The sequence below is a fragment of the Apteryx mantelli genome, chromosome 2 (genome assembly GCF_036417845.1).
Source record: "Apteryx mantelli isolate bAptMan1 chromosome 2, bAptMan1.hap1, whole genome shotgun sequence".
Classification (NCBI taxonomy): Eukaryota; Metazoa; Chordata; class Aves; order Apterygiformes; family Apterygidae; genus Apteryx; species Apteryx mantelli.
Window position 1 is genome coordinate 149,634,699 of NC_089979.1, and position 26,086 is coordinate 149,660,784.

Sequence of the window (26,086 nt, forward strand, 5' to 3'; positions counted from 1 at the left end):
TTGGTGCCCCCAAGTTTTCCCCAGAATATCTGCTTTTTCTTTGGGCATAGTAGAATGCACAATGCAAATTTGAGGATTTGGAGAAAGACAGTTGAATTTCTTTGACATCAACTCCAATTGTAACATTCACAGCCATGCATTTTAGATCCCTTTCTGTTCCTATCAACCTCTTGGTAATACCGGTGTCCAGAACAGCTGTCTGCATTTCGAAAAGTTTGGCAAAGGACAATCATCCAAAGAAAAGGGAGTCTGTGACTCTGTCTACTAAAAAGTTTTGTGTTTCAGTCATTTCTTTGAGTTCAGGTAGAACTGGTATCAAAACCTGCTCCTTTTGTAGATTTAATAGAAATGCTTGAGAGCACCTGTAAAACAAACTGTTTTACCACCTGTGGTGATGATAAATATTTTATTTTCTGCAGAAGCGAAATTGTGTCTTAACAATACTCTTAGTTGTAGTTGTCTGCATGTTTCTGTTTCATTTGTGTATGTTTACGGAGTTCACGTACTATATCTGCACAACTGAACAGGCTTGGTAGAAAATTCTTGCCTTTATTCTGCTTCTCTCAGATGCAGAAATATAGAGTTCAGAGGCAGTTTTGTGTTGGAAATGAAGTAGTGCAATGTTGTCATAATTTCTTGATATTTGGCATGGGTGTTGTTTCCTTAACATTCCAGTATCCCTGTACTTGCCCTCCCACAATTTCTTCTTGTCCTCAGTGAAATATTAGAATTAATGAACTCCGAGGTTTAAATACATAGTAACTCTCTTTTCTAATCTACATTTTACTATTTAAAGAAACATTTTTATATTTTGCACTGTTCCTTTGATTTTGTTAACACGTAGTCCTGGAAATACTATGTGAATTATCTTTTACTATCAGGGATGTAGTTTTATGTCTCCTATTAAGTAATATAGGTGTTGTCTATATTTAATGAAGATATTTTTTCCTTTTCTTGAGCTTTGGTGCTGCATATTGTATGCTGACTAGATCTAGTCAAACTTAAAACCAATATAAAAAGAGAGATGATGGAGATCAGCCTTAAGGTCAGTTCTTTGTTGTATTTGGAGTTTTGACACAAATGGTTTGAAGGAAAAGATACAATCAGTTAGATGGGAAGGTGCATGGATTTTTTTCCCCAGACTTTTTCCAATTTATGTTTAAAGTGATCAAAAAGTTTCATTAGCATAAACCGTAAAGACAGAAGTTTCTTTTCCTTTTTTGGTGTGGTGATTTCTTCCATTTTGCTCTATTAGAGGGATATTTTTTTCTGCTCTGAGATATTGACTGTTATAATCCTCAAAACACACTATTCAAACCTCGGAGGTTTATTCCAATACAGCTTAATTCAGGTTTCTAGGACTGCAGTGAGAGAGAAGTATCAGAATATGTGCAACACTTGTGGAGGGCAAAGGTATGAATGGATTCAGGGGATGGGAGGTCCACTGAGGGCTATTAAACATCATGGTCCAGATGCAATTGTGTTGTGAGCAGAGAGGTGGACTATAGATGCAGAACTGATTGGTTAGATCAGGAGATTTTGAAGTATTATATATTTGGGTTTGAAGATGCTTTTATTTAGTGTATGTCATTTTCTAGATAGCAAAATCATATCTGAACATTGCAAATACATCATTTTTTTCCTTTCTCAAAAGATGGAAATGAAAATGTACCCAGCTGTTTATATTCTTTGTGAAGCTTTCTTTAAATAATATGACATACAGGCATACTATTGCACTTTGCTTTATTGTGCTTCGCAGATATTGCGTTTTTTACAAACTGAAGGTTTGTGACAACCCTGTGTCAAGCAAGTCTGTCGGTGCCATTTTTTCCAACAGCATGTGCTCACTTCATGTCTCTGTCACATTTTGGTAATTCTTGCAATATTTCAAACTTTATTATTATATTTGTTATGGTGATCTGTGATCAGTGATCTTTGATGTTACTATTGTAATTGTTTTGGGGTGCCATGAACCGTGCCCATATAAGATGGCAAACTTAATCAATAAATGTTGTGGGTGTTCTGACTGCTCCACTGACCGGCTGTTCTGCTGTCTCTCTCCCTCTCCTCAGGCCTCCCTATTCCCTGAGACACAACAATATTGAAATTAGGTCAATTAATAACCCTACAGTGGCCTCTAAGTGTTCAAGTGAAAGGAATAGTTGCACATCTCTCACTTTAAATCAGAAGCTAGAAATGATGAAGCTTAGTGAGGAAGGCATGTTGAAAGCCAAGACAGGCCAAAAGCTTGGCCTCTTGTACCAAACAGTTGGCCAAATTGTGAATGCAAAGGAAAAGTTCTTGAAGGAAATTCAAAGTGCTACTCCAGTGAACACACAAATGATAAGAAAGTGAAACAGCCTTATTGCGGATATGGAGAAAGTTTCAGTGATCTGGATAGAAGATCAAACCAGCCACAACATTCCCTTAAGCCAAAGCCTCATCCAGAGCACGGCCCTAACTCTCCTCAATTCTATGAAGGCTGAGAGAGGTGAGGAAGCTGCAGAAGAAGAGTTTGAAGCTAGCAGAAGTTGGTTCATGAGGTTTAAGGAAAGATGCCATTTCCATAACATAAAAGTGCAAGGTGAAGCAACAAGTGCTGATGTAGAAGCTGCAGCAAGTTATCCAGAAGATCTAGCTAAGATAATTGATGAAGTTTGCTACACTAAACAACAGATTTTCAGTGTAGACGAAACAGCTTTCTATTGGAAGAAGATGCCACCTAGGACTTTCATAACTAGACAGGAGAAGTCAATGCCTGGCTTCAAAGGACAGGCTGACTCTCTTGTTAGGGGCCAGTGCAGCTGGTGACTTTAAGTTGAAGCCAGTGCTCACTTACCATTCCGAAAATCCTAGGGCCCTTAAGAATTATGCTACATCTACTCTGCCTGTGCTCTGTAAATGGAACAACAAAGCCTGGATGACAGCACATCTGTTTACAACATGGTTTACTGAATATTTTAAGTCCACTGTTGAGACCTACTGCTCAGAAAAAAAGATTCCTTTCAAAATATTACTGTTCATTGACAATGTACCTGGTGACCCAAGAGCTCTGATGGAGATGTACAACGAGATTAATGTTGTTTTCATGCCTGCTAACACAACATCCATTCTGCAGCCCATGGATCAAGGAGTAATTTCGACTTTCAAGTCTTATTATTTAAGAAATACATTTTGTAAGGGTATAGCTGCCATAGACAGTGATTCCTCTGATGGATCTGGGCAAAGTAAATTGAAAACCTTCTGGAAAGGATTCACCATTCTAGATGCCATTAAGAACATCTGTGATTCATGGGAGGAGGTCAAAATATCAACATTAACAGGAATTTGGAAGAAATTGATTTCAGCCCTCATGGATGACTTTGAAGGGTTCAAGACTTCAGTGGAGGAAGTAACTGCAGATGTGGTGGAAATAGCAAGAGAACTAGAATTAGAAGGGGAGCCTGAAGATGTGACTGAATTGCTGCAATCTCATGATAAAATTTTACTGGATGAGGAGTTGCTCTTATGGATGAGCAAAGAAGGTGGTTTCTTGAGATGGAATCTACTCCTGGTGAAGATGCTGTGAACATTGTTGAAACGACAACAATGGATTTAGAATTTTACATAAACTTAGTTGATAAAGCAGCGGCAGGGTTTGAGAGGATTGACTCCAATTTTGAAAGAAGTTCTATTGTGGGTAAAATGCTATCAAACAGCATCACAGAGAAATCCTTCGTGAAAGGAAGAATCAATCGATGCGGCAAACTTCACTGGTGTCTTATTTTAAGAAATTGCCACAGCCACCCCAACCTTCAGCAACCACCACCCTGATCAGTCAGCAGCCATCAACATCGAGGCAAGACCCTCCATCAGCAAAAGATTACGACTTGCTGAAGGCTCAGATGAGGCTTAGCATTTTTTAGCAATAAAGTATTTTTTAATGTATGTATATTGTTTTTTTAGACATAATGCTATTGCACACTTAACAGACAACAGTATAGTGTAAACATAACTTTTATATGCATTGGGAAACCAAAAAATTTGTGTGACTTGCTTTATTGTGATATTTGCTTTTTTGCGGTGGTCTGGAACCGAACTTGCAATATCTCTGAGGTATGCCTGTACAGGAAAGTGTAATGACTACAGGTTTAGGCAATCTAGACAATGCTCTTTTTTTGAGTGACCTGATACGTTCCTTTTGGAAATCCAGAAGAATTTACTGACCTGAATAGGGATTGAGCCTTAAATGATTAAAACTTAGCAGTACTAAATACATGAAATTTAGATAGACATAGATTATATACATTAAAGAAACTGAACTGAGTATCACTAGCAGAACAAGTAAAGGAGTGTACAGATGGACTATAGGGAGCTCCAGCACTTAGGGGAAAAAATAATGAAAAGAAAGAAGAAAAGCAAGCTGCTTATGGAAATCATTTTCAAGCTATCCTGAGTCATAAATAATTTGTGCCAAAACATGAAGCACTAAAAATATATTTCTTCAATGCAGGTTTGACTTTTCTAGTAATGGACCAAGCAGATATGTTTGAACAACCATTGTGTGCATAGATTGCAGGTTGCATAAATCTTTTTTTTTTAAATTGTTATCCCTTATGCTGTACTGGTATATCTGTCAGCTAGGCCACAGATACAAGTTTGTAGTTTTTAACATTTTACAACAACAAAAAAAGAAACTGCACACACACAAAAAAATCTTAATTTCTTCATAAAACCAAATGACACTGTGGTTTACTCCATGTGAACAAGAACATATGTTTGTGGTTTTTTTTTTTAGCCCGTATCATTGTCTTTTAAAGATAATGCAAGTTTTGATGGTGCCTTTATTTCCCATCATCCTCTACATAATGTGAAAAATGCTTTCATGTTTCTGATAGGGAAATGATAATTTGCAATCTTGAAGAGATTGTCACATAAAGGAGATGATTGCATGTACTCAACTGCATATGCTACACAGATGAGGTAATGTCTGTGGTGCACACTTTAGATCAACCTGGTTGAAGCATAGAATACCATTTTAATGATGAATTAAAAAACAAAGGGGTGTGTGTGTGTGTGTGTGAACATATTACTTTGGGCAAAAAAGGTGAAATCCTTCTCACAGAAGGTTAAGCATGAGAGAAAAAAGCTATGCTGCAGAAATGAGCTGGGGGATTAATGCATTGTCAGGAAGAGTTTGGAGAAAAAGACTATCTCCCCAAGTTGACATATGACTTAATGAGGGGCTGAAGATATTTAGTGGAGGTGTAGAGGGGAAACAGATAAAAATAATTCTAGTTGCCTCTTACCATCAGAATTCCAGCTGTTACGTGTTTTCTTTGCCTCTTGAGTCTAATAAAAGACTTGTGGGAGTCAATGAAAATATTTTTGTCTCTGTGTTCTATTTTTCCCCAATAATAGAAATTTTGAGAAAAAAAATGAAACACCATCGTAGTCCTAAAGGCATTTCTTTAGAAGATGTAGATTGAAAATTATTTCCTTACAGGAAAAGCAGTATAACCCTGTCTCATAGTTCAGCTTTTAAACCAATTTTGATCTGTTTTCACAAAATAAGACTTTAAGAAATTTAATTACCAGATGGTTTCAAAATCTACTTACTATCACATGTGATAATCTATGTTAAAACATACTCATTCAAAAACAATTTAGATATGATCAGTGAATAGACCTGTATATATTACCTGAAAAAAAAGTTTTATATGCAAAATGGGGGAAGAGCATGTTTCATAGATTACTGGGTTGAAGCTTTAGAAATGTGGCACAGTATTGAATATCTGTATCATTTTTAGCAAATGCTGAGAGTTTGTAGCTTAATGACTGAGAGTATTTACATTTTCAAGATGTCAGGAATTTCAGTCTCTGTTGTGCAGAAAACCTTTTTGCTTTAATTATATGCATTTCTTTTAAACTGAAATCGTAAGTTGTTTCACTTTCATGCTCCATTTTCAATTACACAGCATTCTCAAGAGTTGCATCTTCAAGCATAGATTTTTGTAACTGCAGAAGTGAGGAGAAAGGCTGCAAGGTAGTTTTAATAAAGACGGTTAATCTTGTATGGTAAACTTCTTGTGCAGATAAACACAAATCTGAGCAAAACCACAGTTGTCTGCTGATGTACCATTACCATGAGTTATGATGAAATACATTTTTATTAACAATCTGAACAATTATGTTAATATTATAAAAGTCCTAAAATAAAGTCCTAAATTCATAATGATAGAATATCATTCTTGATAGCCAAGTGGAAGAAACACACCTAATTAAACATCTGTATTTAATTTCAATGGTTTTATGCCAGTCAGTGAGAATTCTTTCCTCTGGGAAGATAACTAAAAAATACAAACAAGCCCATGAAGGTTGGTAGATTCTAAATCATGGATTTCTGCTTTTAGTCAAACTGAAACTGTAAGTGAAATCAAAGTGATTTCAATCAATGCACCTTCGTGCAGAATAGCTAAAGAAGTAAGTGAAAGGAGGTATTATTCCTTGTTTTGTTTCATATTACATTTTAGAATACGGATTATTCTCCTTGTGTCTGCCAGGCCCAACACCGTCAGCAAAGCAGCTGCCACTATGTGTTTCGTTTAGCCGCTGAGTGAAGGTTACCACACCATTTTTTGTGTGCAGGGGATTTCCCAGACAGAAATCTCTACACTTTTACTGTGCGTAGCATGTACAATGAGCCTGAGGCTTCTGGGAAGTGTTGGATTTGCTGTAAATGTGCAATAAATTTGGCACTCGGGGGGTGTTTCGGACTTACTGTGAATGTGTGAATCAGCTGTGCAGTGTATGAATGGCAAATTTGAAGCTTCCAGGCAATGTCTTGACTTACTCTGCATGTGTAGTTGATTTGGGGAAGAACTTTAGAAATACACTGGATTTCTGAATGTCAAGTAGCTGGAAAAAGAAGACATGTTTGGGGAAATGTGGACTAGGGTGGCTCAGTGCAGATGTTGTGGAGCAAGTCAGCATCTTCCGGCAGCTGGGGAGGCTTCAGGCTTGTTTGTTGTTCCTCAAAGTGAAACTGGGGCTTGCTGAACTGAAACTTGTATGCTTTACATAGAAAATGCAAACTCCTGTAGAGAGATTAACAGGCTGTATAAAGTCAGAAAGAAATAACCATAGGTGTTTTTTTCAGTATGGCTTTGCATTGCCTTCCTGTATGCTGGTATGACAATGCTGGAGTGCAGAGCCTGGAGCTGTCAGCATGGTCAGGGGCCTGTTTGGGGTGGGCAGGTCTGAGTCCTGTTTGGAGCTAGTTCTCCTTGGGAAAGCCAGTGCGCTGCAGTCTCACTCTGCTTGTGTTTTGCCTGTTCTAATAAATCAGCTATGTAATGGATTTTTTTTTATCTGATTGGGAATCATTTTGCTGCATAGTCTTGAACCCTGAGGCTATTTTTAATTTTAAGAGGATTTCTCTCTTGATGAAATGATAACCTAAAATGGCATGGGAGGATCTGATGCGCCGTGTTCCCATTCAGGGTCTCTGTTTTACAGCCAAGCATAGTGATGGGAAAAGGAAACTTGAAATTTTGATGTTAACGTTATAGAGCTAAATATGTGTTCACTTTTCTGCAAGCGTGTATGTATGGTTTTGAACATTGTACTTCAAATTACATGCCAAGAAATGCTTGGATCTCGTGCTGTCCTCCAGAGCTCAATGGGTTATACATTTTCAGATTCTTATTTTATGTGTATAAATACACATCTTGTATAAAGAGCAGCTCAGGAAAAGCTAGGGAAAACAGCCTGGCAGAGGACAGGCGGGGATTTGAGGGTGGACTCCTAACAAAACACTGAAGGAGATTGGCACTAATTACCAGGCTAAAGCATGAACAAAAGCAAGAGGGCAGAAGGAGTGTCACCACGTTTGGAAATATGCATTGACAGCTAATACTGCTGCTGTGGATGGACGTGGCATGCGCAATAGCGGGTAGCTATCCCAGGAGCAGCACAATTGGTGTTTCTGCCCTACAAACGCCTGATTGTGGGTGGTGAAATTGCTGCTTCCTGGACAAGTCACTCCACTACCATCCTTTTTCTTTCCCATCATCATTTCTGCCTAGAATGACTGACTTCCAGGGGTATGTTTGCTAATACTTCCTTGGATCCTGCACCAAATGTATCTCTTATTTTTTCACTCTGTTTCCAGAACAGCTTCCTACTTCCTTCTTTCTGTTTGCAGTCTCCCCTGAGGACATGATAGTAGGCTGTGAGCTTCTGGAGTCAGGAATCGGTCCCTTAACTACCATAAAAAGCGTAAAAAGAACCTCAGTGAACTTGGGCATATTTTTCTAATTGATGTGAACAAGATGAAAGGGATAGCTGACTTCGTGACCTTTGCAGGATAATTGCGTATCATGTGTTGCTTGAATAAAGAGGAGTGCTGTAGCTGCAAAAATGTGAATTGACACCATTCTACTCTAGCAACAGCCATTGGTGTATATCGTCAAAGTGAATTAACAGCTGTCACCCTTCATTTCTCTTGTGTTCACCTCCCACATACTTAGTTTATTGTATGGTGTGGCTCTGGGGGTTAAAAAGTTTAGTACTTAGAACTGTAGAGACTCTTGCTCCAATTTCTTTTCATTACTGCAAATGTACATTATTATTCTGATACTCCCTCCATCTTTACCAGAGCAAGAGAGCAGAACAGATTCAGCAGAACACCAGGGCAAGGTGTTAAATGTTTTGCTGCATTGAAAGCTGTAGGAGGAATGCACTGACATAGGTCTACATTACAGATAGGCTCTTCAGTGGTGTAAACCACCATGTACATTGCCAGGGTTGAGATCCACCCTCCAGTTTTTTTCAATAAAAATTCTTTGATCTGATTATGTGGTATTTCTTTCTCAATCAAAAATGAGTAATGTTGAAAAAGCTGTGAGCAAAATTGGTTTTATACTTTCACATTTGTGAAAAGTATGCTTTCCATGTTTTGATTTCATTGAAGTTTTTGTCTGGCTTTAAACCAAGCTTCTGCCGTGTCTTACTCCTCATTGAAGTATTTAGAGCAATCCAAGCTGAAATGCATCACCTTAATACATTGCTTCAGTGCATTCAAAGTTGAAATGTTCATGTTTGTGTTTTAAATTATGTATTTAAAACGCTTTATTCTGGAATTGAGAAGAAGATCTAATACAGACAGTATCAGACTTCTCTCCCTTATTAAGTTAAGGTAACAAGTTATCCTGTTGAATAGAGAAGCTGTATGGGACTAATTACACTGTAGGAGAGCTAGCACATATTGTGTGTGTTGGAGCTTGATTTGTTCTGCTCTCATCTGGTCTGTGGGAATTTCTTTGACAGTTGAAGGGATGTCTGAGCTGGCTGTTAAGTACTATGGGAGCATTAGGCAAATGGGGCTGAAGATACTGTTCAAGAGGCCTGTCCAAATATGTGATTGATTGCTAAGTGATTACACTTAATACAGTTGTACCCAGTAAACCTTTTGGTAAGTGATTTGACTCTACTTTTACGGGTGTAATTATGCTGCAAAACCTTTAGTACAGAGACAATCAAATTTGTTATTCTAGTGCAAAGCAGAGTGTACTTCATTAAGGATCCCAAATAAATACTGGAATATGTGTTAGCAATATAAGTACTTTTACCATGATATATCCACATCCATGATAAGAAAGATAGGAAATATGAGTTCATATGCTGGCACTGTTAAAATAGCAACGCCCTTTTAGTTTCACAAGGACTAATTGGTGTGAGTAACGGATAATGAAAATGTTACGCTTGAAGGGTCTGATTCAATACCTATTGTATTTAGATGGAACCTTTCCTGGGCTTTGGATCAAATTTTAATTTCTAACTTAACATATTTGTTGTAAGTTGTTTTGTAAGTTAGAAGATATTTCAAATGCCTCTGGATTTCTTTTGATGTCTTGAATGTGTTCTCAAGTGTAGAATGGCTCAGAGGAATGGCTGGTGCTTGACAGAGTGCAATTCTTGCTTTAGAAATAATACAGTTTACTTTTTAACACTGTAAATCATTGCTTTAGAAAACTCATGGTTAAAACAAACATGATTGTGAATTTGAGGAGGGCAATGCAAGGGAAGTAGGTGGGTACTTTTTCTACTATAGCAATTAAAGAACAGCAGTGCACTTCTGTCTGTAAATTGGTTTGGAAAGGTAACATTTCAATTTGCGGAATAAACAAGAATGGGTTAAAGCACTTATTGTGAGTGGTTTACTTAAAATTAAGCTACATGACAGGTCTGTTTAAAACCACCTTGTTTAACAGAAAAGAAACCATTAGGATTAAACATCTAAAACTAATTTCCCAGCTGTGACTTCACGGTAATATCTGTGTCATGTGAAAGATTTAAAGCTGAACATTAGTCAAAAAATCTAGAAAATATTCAGAAGGGTGTTTGTATGTGATCCTTGGCTTTGAACTAATTGAACTTTTCCACCTTTCATTTCCAGGATCAGCTGTGAAATGTAGCCCTTCAGTTACAGCATGGCTGTGAAATTGTGTTTTCTACTAGCTGGAAAGTCTTACAACAGGCTAGAGGCCAGTTCATGTTCAGACTCTCTTCTTTGGTAGCTCCATGTAATGAGAGGACACATATTTTGGAAACAGCGTATCAGGTTAACATTGGCCTCTTGACTACTCCTTTTCGGCATGTGTCTCAGATGCAGCTTGCAGGGTTTTATTCTACAGCACAGCCCTTGTCTTTATTTAGCCTGTGGCTGCCTTGCAAGAGCTACAGTATGTGCCCTGATGACAACGTGGCTCAGCTAGTGTGAGTCGCTCCTGGCAGGGCTTTCAGCAGGGCTCCTTTTGCTCGCAGCTTGTGCAGAATGCAGCAGCTCATTTACTCCCTGACTTGAGTTACCAGGATCCTATTACATTCCCAATGCACTCTTTACATTGGCTCGCTGTAAAGCATGGATTAATTTAAACTGGTAGTGTTGATTTTTAATAGTGTAAAGTGTTGGCTGTGTTTGAAGATCAACTTCCGCCTTCGCCTTCTGGGCATCTGTGCTTGGCCATGGCTCATTGTTTGATAGTCCCCAGCCTCTTGTGCTGGGTCAGGATGCACACTCATCTTCACCAGGGTGAAACTTGTTCCACCTCTCGTCTTGTTGGAAAAGCTTCCTTTTATTTTTAGTGTGTAATGGAATTTGATTACTGACAGCTCCCTACCTTCTTTCCCTGCTTCTTTCAAGCCATGTTTGACAGGAAAGCCGCAGGTGCTGTCTTGGCATTCTTGCTAATACGTTTTCAGTTGCTCAGCGGTAGGTAGGGCACTGCACCTTTACAGAGCGGGCTGTCAGTCTGTAGAGTGAACCCTGCTCCCCAGCACAGGAACGTAAGAGAGACCAGCTCTTCTTTGGAGGTTCGTAAATTCAGTTCATAAGTAACTCCATTTTGGGTAAGCATTTTGTCTTTAAAACATTTGTGTTTTGTTATTCCAGAATTAGCCATGTGTGCAAAGCATGAGTCTTCAACTGCAGCATACAGAAGTCAGACTGGGTGTCTTCTAGCAGATCAGCCATGATCTGTTCTTTCACTGTAGCAGTAGTTGCATCTACTGGACTGGTGAGATGGATGATGCCTCTTCCCCAGGAAGGCCATTTACAACTTTGCTTAATAACCAAAGGTTGTATTGAGGGTCCTAACCCAACCCCCAGTTCTTGAGAAGGAAGAAACTGCTTCACTGAGGATCTTAGGAGAATAACATCCTTTCACATCAGTGTTGTAATGTGAAGAACTTGGGACTTGCTCTCTGGGGCTATCGTAGCTAGAGCTCCCCTGTCTCTGGCTGGGCAGCAGCTCGCTGTCTGGTTTCATCAGGGGGGCAATGCTGAAGGCTTCAGAGGAAGAAACCCTTTAGCTGGCTCTTATGATCTAACCCTAGGAACAGCATTTTCTCTCTTTCTGCTTGGCTCTACTTATTTCTAATCTTAAGCATTACAGCCCCCTTCACATTATTTCATGTGAAAAAAGCCCTGTTGTTTTATGAAATGGTACTATGGTGTTGTCAACATAATATTTTATCCTTTTCTGTATGCATCATAACTTTTATGGTCCAAGATTTTTCCCTGCTGCTTGAGCAGAAATATTTCCGTGACTTTCCACTCTGACAGTGGATTTGGAGCAGCCGTAGCTAATGCCAAACCTAGGCAGATTCAACAGACCTGCCCCTGCTCAGGGATCTTGTAGCGTGTTCTCAGCAGTCTCTATTTATTTTGTCTTTCTCATTCTCAGCTTTATTTGACTACTGGTCTCAATACTGACTCTTACTTGTTGCTTCAGGAAAGGTTAAAATTTTTGTTTTATGCCCTTCTCTTCCCCTACCCTGCATGCTTACTATTGCAATTTGTAGCATGAATTTATTGCTTGCCCAAGACGTAGATCAATTAGTTCTCATTTCAGACTAGTCCCATTTGATTAGCTCCTCTAGCAAGAAAGAGAGGTGCTCACCACCGGTCATGGCAGAGCCCCAGCTGTGTTTCCTTCCAGAAAGGGTGAGAACTTGAAGCATGCGCTGGGTCTGTCAGGTGGCATCATGTGTGGAGGAGCTGCATGGGCAAGGCAATCGTGTAGGAGCGCAGTAGCGGTCTTCTGCCTCTCCTACGTTTGTCCCTCGCTGCTAGTTGGGGTGGTAGGTCACTGACAGAAAATGGGGGAGCAGGAAGTGTCCCCCCCCCAGTCTTCCTTTCTGTATTATTATTATTTTTTAATATGAATTGAGTCATGGTGGACTAAACTAGGTGATTTTATCCCCTCTAAACTGCAATTTGGTGGAAAAACAAGATAGTTATATTTCTACCTTTAAATGAAAAGGACAGGAACAGGAGAATCCAAACACAGACATAAGCTGCGTGCACGTTTTGCACAACGTGGTTGTGGGGAGTGTGTCTGAGGAAGTGATGAAGTAGCCTGTGGGAGAGAGCAGGCTACGTAGGACATGAGAAAATGTTTAGAAAACATTCAGAAAGCATCTAAATTACAGGTGAAGACCAACTATTTTCTTCCACCTGCCAACACTCGGGGAGCTGCAGTGGCCACCAGTCCTGGGAGCATTGCCAAGCCTCTCCAGCACCAGTGCAGAAGGTACTGTGGGTGCTGTAGGGCAAAACAGTAAGAGGGGAAGGAGGGAGCTGCCTTTTGGTTTGGTCGGATTAGTGGCTAACAGGTGAAGTGCTGCAAGGTGTGATAACAGGACTTTTTTAAGGACAGCACTTAAATCAAGGATGTTTAGAGGGGCAATTTCAAACATTACAGTTCCTTAAGTGACATTAGGTTATACAGAAAGCATGTTTCCCTCCATTCAGATTGGGGTCTCCAGAAGTCCCACTGTGGGTGATACAGCTGAACCTGCTTTTGAAGCTACACTCATTTCCCACCTATACCTTTTCCCCGCTCCTGCCACAGACTCTATCCCAACCCACTCGATTGCATCCTGCAGTGAAACTGCAGATCAGCACAGAGATGGTGCTACTAGCAAAACATGAAACTCAGCTTGGAAACTTCTGTTCTAGAGCACATTACAACATAATCAAATCAATCAATCAGTGTCATTTTTTCTTCCTCAAAGAGCTTTGCTATAACTGAAGCAGTGGAGCAGTATTAAGTAAGTGCTGACATGTTCATCATAGTGTTTAACTAAAAGCAGAGTCTACTGTATCCCTATAAAAAGACGATCATAACTGCATGGTACAATTTAATAGTTTAACACCCCCTCCCAACCCAAATACAAAGTCTTTGATGCAGCAGGTGTATAAGGTCTATTCAAGTCTGACCACTGAAATTAGTGGAAATACTTATCAAGTAAAGCCCTTAAAGACAGAAAACATTTTTTTGTTATGTAATTATACAGTGCAAAGGGTAATAGGGCCCTGATGCTGACTGTAAGTTCGGTTTAGCATGATATGCCTGGTTAAAGACAGCACTAACTAATTGGACCTGCTTGGGCAGAAAAGACTCCTAGGCGTCATTTGAACCCAAGCTGCTGCAATAAGCAGGCTTGTCGTTGGAACATGGGACTCTCAGCCAGAATCAAACATGATCCTTTTAATCCTCAGTTGCTGGAATGGTAAGTATATTTTTAGCAGCCCCGTAACCACAGCTAGCCCTTGCATTTGACTTTGTATGCCAAATATGCTGGAAAGAGACAAGTGATTGCGAAATTCTTATAATTAAATGTTTTTATGGATCCACTTAGAGATATATAAAAAGGAAAAGAAAGTAAAGTGCTCTAGCCTTGGGCTTCTTACACGTAGGCAAGGTAAAATTAGCAGGAATGAAGAAATGTAATGAATTAAATCATTTTCCAGGCTTGCATGAAAGTGACAGACCTCTTCAAAACACACAGTTCTCACAAATTCCATTTATTCCAATAGGATACACATAGCTAAATAAAAATGAGTCAGTATGAATTAATCAGACTGAGTGGGAACAAAGTAGGAGTTCTTTATGAACTCAAAGCATATTGGGTGATAGCTAAAATGTGTACAAATACTCAGAGAACTAGGTAGGAACGAATTCATGCCAACTCACAAACAAGTGTTTCTTTTATCTTAATTACCTGCTACCAAACAATTATTTTATGCCCTGTCACCGTCTTGGAGATGAGCCTAGAAGCTGTGAACAGGGAATATAATTAGGAAACCTAAAATCATAATATCATTTTCTTTGGGAAAAAAGAAAACTAGTTAGTATTTTATTGCCATTATAGCAACTCAACTACCGGTAAGCAGTAGCTGCATGCCTATTTTGAATTCACATTCTGTTCACATGGCAATTATTACAAAACTTCTGGATTAGATTGTAAATGCATCCATTTCCATTAGGAAATTCTCAAACTAGAAATATGTAAATCCATTTATAAAATGTAGCTGAGAATTAAGAAGCACCATTTAATGTGTGAATATTCTTTAAAAAAATTATGCATTACAAAAAAAAAAGGAAAGGTCATTCTTTCTGGCTTAACCGTTTTGATTATTTTGTTAAACAAGGAAAGAGGATATTCAATTTAATATGTGCAAAAGTTAATATTTACATTGTTCAGTACAGGAAAGCAGGATCATACTAAGAAAAACTGAAAGTGGAAGAGAATAAATTGTTCTCAGGGAAGAGAACAAATATTAATGGACTTAAATTGCAGTAATATAGTCAAGCAAGGTATTAGAAAAAATCTTTCTAATGATAAAGCCAGTGAGGCAAGGAAAGAGCAGACGGAAGCTGTGGAACTAGCCTCACTGGAAAAGATTAAACCAATCTTGCCAAAGTTTATCTGCAGTAGAATTAACCCTTTCTTCATGTCCTTTCCAGCCATTTTCTACTGCTGTTAGAAGGCTATAGTTACAGTGTCTTTCATCTCGCACAAGCCTTCCTTGCCACTTGAAGAAGCTTTTCTAAAGCTTTTCCTCAGTCATTTGTTCATGCACATTCCCTTACTGTAGCATAAAACTAGCTCTCTGATTTGTCTCATGCAGGAGTAAACACTCGTCTAAACTGCATTAAAGATGGCACTGGTGTAGCTGCACTGCCTCTGCTCTTCTGCGCCCTGTTGCTTTGTAAAGGTGTGCTGAGTGCCAGACACAAGAGCAGCCTTTGAGAAAGCCAGACGGAAAGGAAGAGACAAAACCAATTTCTCTTCTAAGTTAACTGCTCTCTGTTTTTATTTTTTTCCATTACACTTATGAAAGCTTTGAAAGAAAATGAGAAGAAACAGTGGACAGCACATACAGAACAGACAAACTGGATAAAGGTGGGGAGATGAGAACAGCAGAATGCAATCATTCCACTTGGTGCATGAACTTGCCAACTAGTATTACATTGGAAAAGAAGAGGTAAGATCAAGAAAGGGAGCAGAAACTTCAGATTACACATTTCGGTCATGTAGTTTACATATAATAATATTGTTTCCAAGAATTTTTAATTTAAACCTTTCTTTTGCTGCAGTCTTTGCATTAACAAGCCAATTGAATCTTATACCTTGAATAGAATCACTGTTTTCAGGGTGGTTTTTTTTCAGGTGAGAAGAGAGAAAACATCACAAAAGATACTATTTTCTTATGTATTGTCATAAACATGGTTGTACTAAAGACAAGATCCTTCAACTTGGTAAAGTCAGCAAAGCCTGTCAAACACAACGTACCCTGTAACAAACTCCAGGGAGCAAAACGGCATTTGGCCCTATTGGTGTAGAACTGGCTGGAGGGAAACGTCACCAGCTGCAGTTTGGGGATGCCCCTGCGTTGACAGAGATGGGATGAGGGGGATGCAGTTTGCCCACAGATAGCAGTAGGGTCTTGTAAATCTTAGCCACATACCTGCATGAAGATGACTCAGAGTGACAACTAGAGAACAGTGCTGTAAAAGACTGCAGGAGTAATTCCATGAAACCATCGTGCCAAAAGACAGGGTTGGCTTAAAAATTTGAATGCAGGACACTTTTCAGAAAGTTACATTTGAGAATGTCCAGAAGAAAGAGAGGAAAGGGAAAGCCTCACTTATGTGTTATAAACAACAACTGACACTTCAGTTGCTGAGTAGTTCGTTGGAGCAGGAGAACTGGAGGAGGTTTTCAGATCTGTCACATTCTGCTTGTTTTGTACATTAGAAGCTTTTATTTTATGCTGCGAGGGAAATGGCACTGAGAAATTACCTCCTAACAGCCCATGTATATCCATATTACAAAAGTGGCACAAGAGTTTGGCAGCCTGTTCAATGGGTGCTGTAGCTTGTGAGAGAGGCGTGCACTGAGACCCAGCCAGAGTGCTCGCTGGCCACCGTCGCTGACACGTCCCAGTAAGCTGAGCAGCGCTCCTTGAGCACCACAGGCACACTGAACCCTAAACAGCTGGAGCAGCTGTGTGAAGTGCAGGTTTAGATTAATACTAGAGAAATCATTAAGTAAGTAATGACATTGCTGATTCTCTCCCCTCCCTATCACTTCACCTGTTTTTAGTAGAATGGCAACTCAGCAATCTTCCCTATGGGAAATATTTACATTTTCATTAATTCTATCATGTGGATTTTATAGATCTAAATATTGCTGAAAATATTGTCTTGCTACATCAGTGCAATAATACAAAAAAATTCAAAAGAGAAAAGTGTATTAAGAGAATTAGAAGTTAGAACGAAGGAAAAAGGCCACTTCTCTGCCATTTGCTTGAGATGTGCAGCACAGGCAGTATCATCGTGTCAAAGCCCTGACAATCAAAGCCGTGTAATTCTAGAACAGAAAATCCCCCCCTGCCACCTCCAGAATTACTCTGACTTATTTCTGAAAGTTTTTTTTAATAACTGGTTTGGCTTAAGGTCTTTAGCAAACTTCTGCCAATCTTTCTTTAAATTAACTATTGTGGAAGACCTTCCTTTTTTATAGTAACATTAGGATTTAGTCCATTGAATTGCCAATTACAGATCTCTGTATTTGCTCTCAGAGCACAGCCTACGCACAAAAAACAAAGGCAAAATGTTTCAAGCCACTTAAAATAAGCATGGAAGAAGCAGGATAAAATCTAATGAAAAACTCTTAAGTTTCTTCTTGTTTTTTTTCTTTGCGATACAGGTTACAGGTTCATTTCAGCATCCAAAATTCATCTGTAAGTGATCAAAAACATAGTCGAAACACAGGAACAAAGGATTTACCTAGTGAGTCATCAAAGTGCTTTATTTTATAAAGCCTTGCTCATGTTTGGAGTGTAATCTAAGCACTAAGATATACAATAATGAGTCCTCCTTGCCCTGTCCAAATAAACAGTTTATCAACAGTAACAAATGACAGAAACTGTTACACAGACAAAAAGAATGCTTTGTTGCAAATTTCTAAAATTGTCTAAAAATGTACACTAATCGGCCACAATTAAATATTTACTCAACCTCATTTTTACTTCAGGGTCTCCCTGTGGTCTCATACTTTAAGAAGCCACAGCATACTTCAGAAAATAAAACTTGGGTGATATTGCAGACAGATGGGCAGAGGACAAAAAATATCAAGCCACAGTACCAACTTATTTAAATACAGACAATACAAAAGTGTACACATACATTACAGTGCTGCGGACATCACTAAGTCAAACATAACAAAAAAAAAAAACTCCGTAGGGAAGGTAGGGAAGGGAGAAAAAAATGAATACACAGCAACAGGGACAGTATTGCCTTTGGCCACTGAAGAGAGTGAGATGGGCTGCTATTGTATAGGCTTCTCTGAAGTGAAACACTACCTACGTAATGCACAGTTGCAGGCTGAACAGCACTGACATTAATTATGGAGAAGGCATGCTGGCACTCCTGATTTGTGTTGTAAATGATGATGGGGAGGGTGTGACTTATTTTAAATTGCCTACAAAATCTAACAATTTCAATAAAGAAATTTTAAAGGCACAGCTTTAGCACAGTGTATAAGTAGATAAACTTTAAGCATATGTAAATTTGTCTTTTTCAAGCATGGAATCTTTTGGGGAAAAATACAAGAAGAGAAGAAATACAATGGTGTTTAAAAATTTTAAACAAGTTAAACAAGATCAGCACAGTTTTAGGCAATGTACTATACAATCAAATTTGTGTAAATGATAGGACAGGTCATTTGGATGATAAAAGACGACCTTGGGAAAAATCCCTCTGAAACATCCTTTCTCATTTTATTGTAAAAGATTCTATCAGGGAGGTGAGCGAGACATTCACGTTAGTACACTACTGCACATTACACCTTGGGAGGTGACAAACATTACTTCATTTGTACTTCAAAATAACTTTACATGTAAACTCAAAAATCATATATTGTACACAGCTCTGAAATTCAGAAGTATCCCTGCTTTCCTAATAATGTAAACAGTAAAATTCAGAGTTAATTTTTAAAGGGATAATCCATAATAAAATACCATTGTTTAAACAGTACAACACAAGCATTTAAACTTCAAATTCCCATTAAATTACAGGAGAATGGAATTGCTATCAGTGTGCACATCTTTCAAGGGTGAAAGATGAAGCTACTATTGCCCAAAACTATGCGCTTCCTCAAATAAGCTTTTTTCCACTTGTAACATTATTAGTTCCTATATTGCAAGAATATAAAACAAATTAAAACTTCAGGTAACAAAGTGAAACAAGCAAGGTTTTCCCTTAACATAAGTTTACCGTAGCAAAAATGTACACATAGCATGAAACACTTGTTAGCTCTTTGCAAGGTAAGAGACATTAGCTCTCAGATGTCTGAGAGTCTGAACTTCCTGATGCAATGATGTGCTGAAAAGGAGGAAAAAAATGGGAGAGGGAGAAAAAAGGGAAAAAACCCAACTGCTATGAACCTAACAGGAAAATCCTCTGGCACCAAGGGCTTACTGTGGCAGGTATTTTTTTAAGGAGTGCCAGTGTGCAAGTTGTAAGTGTAACATTCGTAGTAAGTTTTTTATTATTATCATTATCATCATGAATACTGTCATGTATCTTTTAGTTCAAAAAATAAACCGATCCACAGTTTACAATTTGATACCAATATTGTAGATTTAACATGCATTTACTCTTCCCCACCCTCACCTCTTTGCTCATTTATTCCATTTCAGCTGGTAGCATCAGAGTATTACTGTCACAGTGCACTCTGAATAAGCTGATCTATTTAATTTATTTTAATTTTTTGCACACATAAAAGAGTCAGAAATAGCTAGAACTATGCTGGGAATATCAGGCAGCTGTTAAAGCGCGTATTCCACCCCACTTCAGTCATCTTTGCCAGCAGATGTAACAAAGGGGTTGCTTTCTGCAAGATGAGCACTTCTCTGAGTTCCTTTTTTCCCTACACTTGTAGCCACTGCTGCTGTCCCCAGGTCTTGTGTCTGTCCCATGTAACATGATAGGTTACGTCAAGATGTTGGCAATAAAGTCCAAGAAGCGCTTTGAATACTGTTCAGGATTAACAGTTGAAATTTCTGCACCAGCCTATACAGAGAATTGAGGAGGAAGAGAAGGAAGAACCAACATTTTATCTGATGCTTTGGCACTGATAGTGTTATTTACTCAAATTTTATCTGCAGTCTCAGAACCAGATATTATAAACACAAATTATAGTGGCCTTCAAGCAGAACCTTGTCCTTTTAAGACTTCACACAGGTACAGTGATATTCTGTACTCACCAGCCTAACTGTAGGATATCCAGCTTCCCTTTCTGGAAGTATTCTCATTCCTTTCTTTACTTCTCTGTACTTTTCATTGTACTTCAAACTCCTGTATAATTTCTACTACACACTTAACCGTTCTACCCACAGAGTCATCAACAGATTCTGGTCTGTTTAGCAGCAGTGTCTTTGTATAGAGAAGGCTGAATTAGCATAGTCAGATCTGGTGTGTCACTGCTTGTTTAATGTATATTGCTATCTGAATGCTAATCAGCCTGCTTTGGAATATATGGTAATAATGAGTAACATTTTTTCAATATATATACATTTAAATCCTGACTCACTGAATAAGCTGTATAATTGCTATTTTACAATTTCATCCATATTATTATTTGAGGTTTTCAGAGCCTTAGCCACATTTGTATCTATATTTTCCTCATTTAACAAAAGTGAAAAATTGGATGCAATTAAGGAACAAAGTTCAGTTTCAGGTGGCTCAGGATGTTGACAGTGAAATAAATGAAAATGGTTGTACAAAAGTTCAGTAAAAAGATCTAATCACAGTCAGCTTTAATAATCCTAGTTGTTATTTACAACATATTTTTACCCCTTATTTAAGCCAGAACTGTGATTTTTAAGTCTGCTACATTCAAAGTTCCTTAATAACTGCCAGATAATGGCTGCATATGGTCTGCATCAACTTTCAGCTGCTTTGCAAGCAGAGAGAGTAATGAGAGCATTGTTTTGGAGAGACAAAAAATATCTTCCACAAGCCTGTGCAGGGCTTATTGCTGAGAATTCTAAATCACTTCATATTGTAAACTAAAAAGCTCCAAGTTCTTTGGTTAAAAAAAACATAATGGCCTGATCCTTCAGATACTTAGACAGAGAACAGATTTTAGACTCACGAACGATTAAGGTCTTGTTTGAAGAGTTTATGACATTTGAACCCTAAAATCACCGTACAGTGATGATGAAAGATATAATCCTTAACTCCATAAGACTGGGATACTTCACCATGATTTTCTGGTATCTTCTGTTAAGCAGCAATTTCAGTCAAAATAAAGAAATTGATGGCAGTCAAATAGTAGCCTTCACTGAATGGTCTTGAAGTATTTAGTAAGTACATTTTATGCTTAATTTTGCAAGTTGTACTTTTTACAAGTCTTGCAAAGCGAGCTATGTTATATGTCAAGGAATGAATTTTCAGGATGGCTGTACCAAATAATGAAACCATCACTAGGGTCCTGCATGTTAAATCAGATTCACAATAGCTTTCATAGAGCTATATAAGAATCCAAGTATCTGTGAACAACTTTCTTTGTTTCCAAGAATAAGGTACATCTCACAAATTTAGGACAAAGTCCTAAAAAGGCAGCATCTCACTAGCATTCTCTATGGGTATGAACACTGCATACAGCTGAAAAGGGAGCTTTACTCTCAGTATGTAATGTGTAGCAGTTACTCTCTATTTTTGAATTACACGGTAAACTAGAAAAAAATGAAACAAAAATCTGATCTATTTCCTCCTTTCCAAAGATGTCCTGAACTGTGCTACATCAAAGTCCTAAAGAACAAATACGCATAAGTACCAGTGGAATCAGAGTGAAAAAACCAACACAGCTACTTACCCCATGCTTAACCGTTTTTGCAGCATGGGCAGCTTTCTTTTTTGCATCATAATGAGTAAGAATGTCAATAATGGCCATAAAGTATACTTCCTTCCGAGGTGCATCTGCAAAATGCAAATACATGGCAGTAAGAATGACTTTCCAGCAAAGGAAACTTCATAAGGATCTATCAGCAGCTAAGACAGGTTGACATCAGTCAGAATCACAAATATGTAAAGACCACAGGCTCAAGCCCTTTCTAATTGAAAGATTAACTGCATTCATATATAATGCAAATAAAAGTAAATGAGTGTAAAATAAAACACCAGCATAAAGAAATAGGAATTATTGTTCACTAGAAGTAATATGGATTACATGTTTTTTCATGGTTATATATAAGTATAGAAAAACTATGAAGTTTTATATGAAAGGTGGTGCTTCTGTGTCAACAAACAAGATCATATTTTATTTATGAATAAAAACATTCATCTATCAATGTACATACTTATTAAAAAAAAGAGAGATAACATTCCTGGTCCTGAACAGTCGAAGGTACCTAATCATACTTAGTTTTACGCACTAACATCAAACACACTTTCAGACTTCTTTGCAAAAGAGCACTCCTTATAATACTTTCTCTGCTGCAACACAGAACTTGGGCATGAACATACACAAATTTCCAAAAAATAACAACAACAAAAAGTGAAATACAAATTGGAATGCTTCTTGCTAATTTTTTTCTGGAGTGCTTTTAACAGTATTAACTACCTATCAGGAAAAGAACAATTATATACACTAGATTTCCTAAAAGGAATGAAAAAAAAAAAGAATTATCTGAGAATCACTGTGTGTAAATAGCTCAGCCAGTATATGAGTTGCTTGTGTAGTCAGTGAACTACTTGACTGTAACCCCACATCACAATACATAAGAAATACATTCAGCATCAAAGCTGAGCATTATAGGTGTCTTCTGCTTTCTGCTGCACCAAAGAACAACTCATTTCCTCTTCTACAGAGTGAATTATATTGGTCAATTTAACTTTGCTTTTAGGTGGTTACGAAGCCTTTAGGATTCTGAGGTAAGAATCAAAACATCTTAACGTAAGAATATTTATTATTGCTTACTTTCATGGGATTTTATTCCATAAACATCAATAGCTGGATCAAATTCCCCCGGAGCCAAAGGCTGCGAGCTGTTGAGTGTATTTCCTGGGCTGTCTGGAGGTGTTCCAATAGGGTGGGTGCCATCACTCTCGCCTTCCTCTTCTCCATCATTCTCTTCACACTCTACTTCTTCCTGTTCAGCTCTTTCAACATCATGAATCCCAACCAGCAAGCTGTAGTCCATGAGTTTTAGCTGAGCAAGAAACTAGAAAGTGATAATAAGCAATTTATCAATATCACTGAAAAATGTAAGCTCCAGTTACAAATGTGGGAAGTTATGCAAAGATGTCATCAGTCTAAAAAGCCAGACACTTCTAAGAGAGAGCAAAATGGAGGATTAAGTGCTAAATCTAGCAGCAATATACTTTATTAAGATGTATTAACAGCACATGGGTCACTTACAATTTAAGATTATAAAAAGCTGTAGCACACTCTTCCAAAATCCTCAGGGAAACATCGTTTTTCCTGTAATGAGGATCAGTCCTGTGTGAGGCAATCGCTATCGCTCTTGCCTAGGGTTTCACTTAGGGCTATTTTGTTCACTGTGCAATGTCCAGACCAGCCTCTGTGCTATCAGATGGGTTGTGTGCTACGATCTGGCACTAAATCCAGCCCCCCCCCATCCAACCCCCCCCCCCTTGGTAATCCTTATTAAAGAATCATGAAAAAATGTTTAAATATTCTAGCAGTAGTGAAGTTTTATGTTGTGAAGAAATGAAATGATGCCATATTCTCTTCACAGTGAAAGGCTCACAGTTTAAATCAGGTAAGCAAAATGTGAATGTGAACAGATATTTTTGAGAAAAGATTGAAGATGAGAGTTTGAAGAAAAGTGGAAAGTGAATATGCTTGATGTATATACAAAGTGTTATCTGAGTTGAGGGGAACAGGATAAGGCAGAAAGGTAAGAAAGGAAGATGGAAATAAGGGAAGCAGAAAAGAGAGAAGAAGGAATAAACAAACAGTTCAAGGGGATGAGGGGAAGGCAGGGCAGAGCTGCGCTGCAGCTTGAAAGCAATGCTGGGATTTTGAACTTCCTATACAAAGCGCCGTGGAACCAGTGCTTCCGATATGCGTAGAAAGAGACTGAAAGAACGAATCATTTCAGTTTTCAGAGACTCTACAGGGCTATAAAAAAGAAGTTAGAGCAGACCAGAGAAGAAGGAATTTAAGCTAGACTTCCTAACGGATGAAAGAGATGAATATAAAATCACTAGAAAAAGAGAAACAATACAGAGTCTGTCAAAATCCTCTTTGTGAGGAAAGACAGAATTCAGAAATAACAAGACTGTGAATTCAAGTGCTACAAAAGATAACATGAAGAAGGAGAGTGAGAAGAGGTTTTAGGAAGAAAGAAGAAATTGGTTTCTACCAGTTTTAATATAATAAAGCAAAAGACTGTTCACAAGACTAGAATAGATTTAAGTTTGAAGAGACATCAAGGATAGATAGAGCAGCTGACTTGTGATCAGCACGGAGGTAATGAATGACATACAATAAGAACAGATGAGATAGGCCAAAGGCGATGGAGTGGAAAGACTCCAGGCATATCATTAGGTATTTGAGAAATACTGATGGAGGGAGGGAGATAGAGAGAGGGAGAGAGAGAGAGAGGGAGAAAGAGGGAGAGAGAAGGAGAGAGGGAGAGAGCGGGAGAGGGAGAGAGAAGGAATATCTACCAATAATCATAAAGGAAGAATAGTGTGAAAGGGAACAGACCCTTGGGAAAGGAGTGGGCTGCAAATCAGAAGAAAATAGGTCTTGGGAAAAAGTGTGCTGCTGATGACAGCAGAGAGATTTAGGAAAATCAGCACAAAGAAAAGATCATCACATTTAAAGTGGAAAAAAATACCCTTATGTGCTTTTTCTCAGGGCAGTTTCAGTGGAATGAGCAGGCAGGAAAATGAGGCAGGAGAGAACTGAAGATAGTGCTGGACAAGAAGATATCAAAACAGCAGTAATAGATGTTCGTCTGTTTGAACATATGAAAGGAACATAAGACTTGATTATGAGAGAAATACTATACAACAAAAGTTATGTAATGACGAACAAAAACGGATATAAAGCCATATATTTGAGCACATTACTCCAAAATACGTTTAACTATAAATAATGTTTGATAAGAAAATGATATGTTAAGTGCAGTGCATTTTTTTAGATTGCAGTGAAATCTGAGTGCTTAAGCACTGGGTACAAACTGCATACTCTTAGTTATCTAACAAGAGCAGAACAACCAATAAAAGGAAAACACCGTTAAAAACTGGCTTCCCATTATTAAATCGGATGTCACATCACTTCACACTGGTGGTCTATGTGTATACTTAATGATGCTCTGTATAAATTTCAAAACCATAAAAAATAGCCTCTCAGAACATGGTCTGTCACTGTATTTACAATTACACTGTACTTAGAATTTACTGTGATGTAGAAGACAGCACAGAATCCACATGTTGGGGCAACAGAGTATCTCCTACATTCATTGCACATATTTAAAATCTTGTCTGAAACCTACCTACTGTAAAAGTTTTAGTCAGCAACAGCACTACATATTAAAAGAGCACAAAATTTAAGCCCAAATTAGCTTATCTCTAGAACTGTGAGACTGACAGAGCAATTTGCTAGCATAATATATTTGAAATATAAAATAAAGGCACATTGATATTTCACAAAATACTTATGTTTTTATAATTGTCATTCAATTGATGAAAAATTAGCTTTCTTCAAAAGCAAATTATTGGGTAAATTCTAAAGTTACACTACTTTGTGTGACTATGCAGCAGCTTTTGAACAACACTCAGATACACATCTGAAGAACTAACAAGTGAATTCACAGAGTCCTTTTGATATAAATAGCTGAAAGTTTATTAAGCGACAGAGCCATTTGATGTCAGGCCTTGTCCAACAATGAAAATGGATTTTAGGCTTTGAGTATAGGGACTGCACAATATTGTCTTTAGTGTTAATACAGGAGAATTGTGGAACTTGAAGCCAAGTTTTGCGAACTAGTTAGCCCAATATTTAGTTTCCCTTATTTGCTGAGTAGCTGTATCAGTTACAACAAAATATTGTATTAAAATCACATAGTAAAACAACACTTTTTTACTGAGTATTGACTATATTCAATCTATTACAGATTTACAAGGCAAGACTGCATCAAGATAATGAGTGCAACTGCTGTATACAAATTTCTGAAGCACTCCATTAGTGCGATACTAAAGATGATTTA

At 38.0% G+C, this 26,086-nt stretch overlaps 1 protein-coding gene across 3 annotated transcripts in view; it reads right to left on the reverse strand.

Moving 5' to 3' along the window:
• Positions 1-17,628: 17,628 nt before the first annotated feature.
• The window catches only part of PIP4K2A (phosphatidylinositol-5-phosphate 4-kinase type 2 alpha), a 123,330-nt gene continuing 114,872 nt past the window's right edge, over positions 17,629-26,086 (reverse strand). For all 3 annotated transcript variants that reach the window (XM_067291785.1, XM_067291784.1, XM_013949344.1), the window contains 3 exons: positions 22,822-23,065; positions 21,718-21,821; positions 17,629-19,910 (listed from right to left, as the gene is read on the reverse strand). In XM_067291785.1, coding sequence (XP_067147886.1) covers positions 19,830-19,910; positions 21,718-21,821; positions 22,822-23,065 — 429 coding nt within the window. In that variant the 3' untranslated portion in view covers positions 17,629-19,829. The remainder of the gene's footprint in view (positions 19,911-21,717; positions 21,822-22,821; positions 23,066-26,086) is intronic.